The following is a 1,455-nucleotide window of genomic DNA, read 5'->3' on the forward strand; positions in this document are numbered from 1 at the left end:
GTGTGTGTGTGTGTGTGTGTGTGTGTGTGTGTGTGTGTGTGTGTGTGTGAGTATAGAGATATACATATATGTGTGTATGTATATGTATATATATGAATGTGTGTATATATATATATATATATATATATATATATATATATATATTTATATATATATATTTATATATATATTTATACATATACATATACATACACATACATATATATATATATATATATATATATATATATATATATATATATATATATATATATATATATATATGTATGTATATGCATATATATATAAATATAAATATTGCTATATATATATATGTATATATATATATATATATATATATATATATATATATATATATATATATATATATATATATATACATGTATATGCATATATATTTAAATATAAATATTGCTATATATATATATATATATATATATATATATAATTGTGGTAGTTGGACTTCCAGACGGGAAGCGGAGCATAAACAGAAATTTCAGGACTAGCGTCGTGACCAAGATCATCATGTAGGAAAGGACTTAACAAAAATGTCGTGCTTCTTATTCTTCTTTAATGTATAAAGCCAAACGTTTCGGGCGTACTTCCACCCATTATCAATGGCGAACTGTAAGTGAACAACATAAGATTTAACAATTACAAACAGTATCAAAGTATATACAATTACATTAGATGTACATATGGAATTCAAAAGACATTAATGACTAGTGTTGGTGTAAACCATAGTTTAACCTATGTAAGGTAAGAACAATCATCTAGGCAACAAAGATGAAATACAATAAGTATCAGATTTGTACAATATCCATAGGACACAATCAGTAACAAATTGACTAGTATGAATCTTATCAATTGAAAATAAAACTGAGTTATATTCAAGGAAAAATTATAATATTCTCTAAATTGAGGAAATGCAATAAATTCATAATATCAAAGACAAAGTATGTGATAAATTAAGATACAGAATCAAATACATTGTGACAATAATGCTAGATTCAAAAGAACATGAGACAGAAAACTTTGAACAAAGGAATCCGAGGTAAGCGGGAAAGCCGGCATACTATTTTGGGCTATAAAATTTTAATCTAACACTTTTCTTAGGTTAATCTTTACAATTTATGAGAATCAAAGATAAAAGAATCAATTAACAAGGTTATGATTATGGTTACTAACCTAAAATTTACAAAAATCCATGGAAATAAGGGCTGTGCAGCAGGTGACGTGTACTGTAAGCCACCAAGGGACGCTATGAAATGGCGCGGTTGTCTACCAAACTTGAGACTATCAGGAGAAAGAAAATCCACATGTGAAAATGTGAGACTAAAGAGAATATAAATTCTCCAAAAACAGAGTTATTATTTAAGAAGTTCAATGTCTATTGAAGATGAATATTCATTTAAATTTGGTTTTTCTTTCCAAATCCATAGACTTTCTAAAATG

General features: G+C 26.1%; 1 protein-coding gene across 1 annotated transcript in view; it reads right to left on the reverse strand.

Annotated features, from left to right (window-relative positions):
* Positions 1-556: 556 nt before the first annotated feature.
* LOC113825773 (uncharacterized) overlaps positions 557-1,455 on the reverse strand; it is a 3,457-nt gene continuing 2,558 nt past the window's right edge. Inside the window, exons 2-3 of the mRNA XM_070131368.1 lie at positions 1,189-1,296; positions 557-625 (exon numbers count right to left, since the gene is read on the reverse strand). Coding sequence (XP_069987469.1) covers positions 571-625; positions 1,189-1,296 — 163 coding nt within the window. The 3' untranslated portion in view covers positions 557-570. The remainder of the gene's footprint in view (positions 626-1,188; positions 1,297-1,455) is intronic.

Source organism: Penaeus vannamei, chromosome 16, assembly GCF_042767895.1.
Source record: "Penaeus vannamei isolate JL-2024 chromosome 16, ASM4276789v1, whole genome shotgun sequence".
In the NCBI taxonomy this organism is placed as follows: Eukaryota; Metazoa; Arthropoda; class Malacostraca; order Decapoda; family Penaeidae; genus Penaeus; species Penaeus vannamei.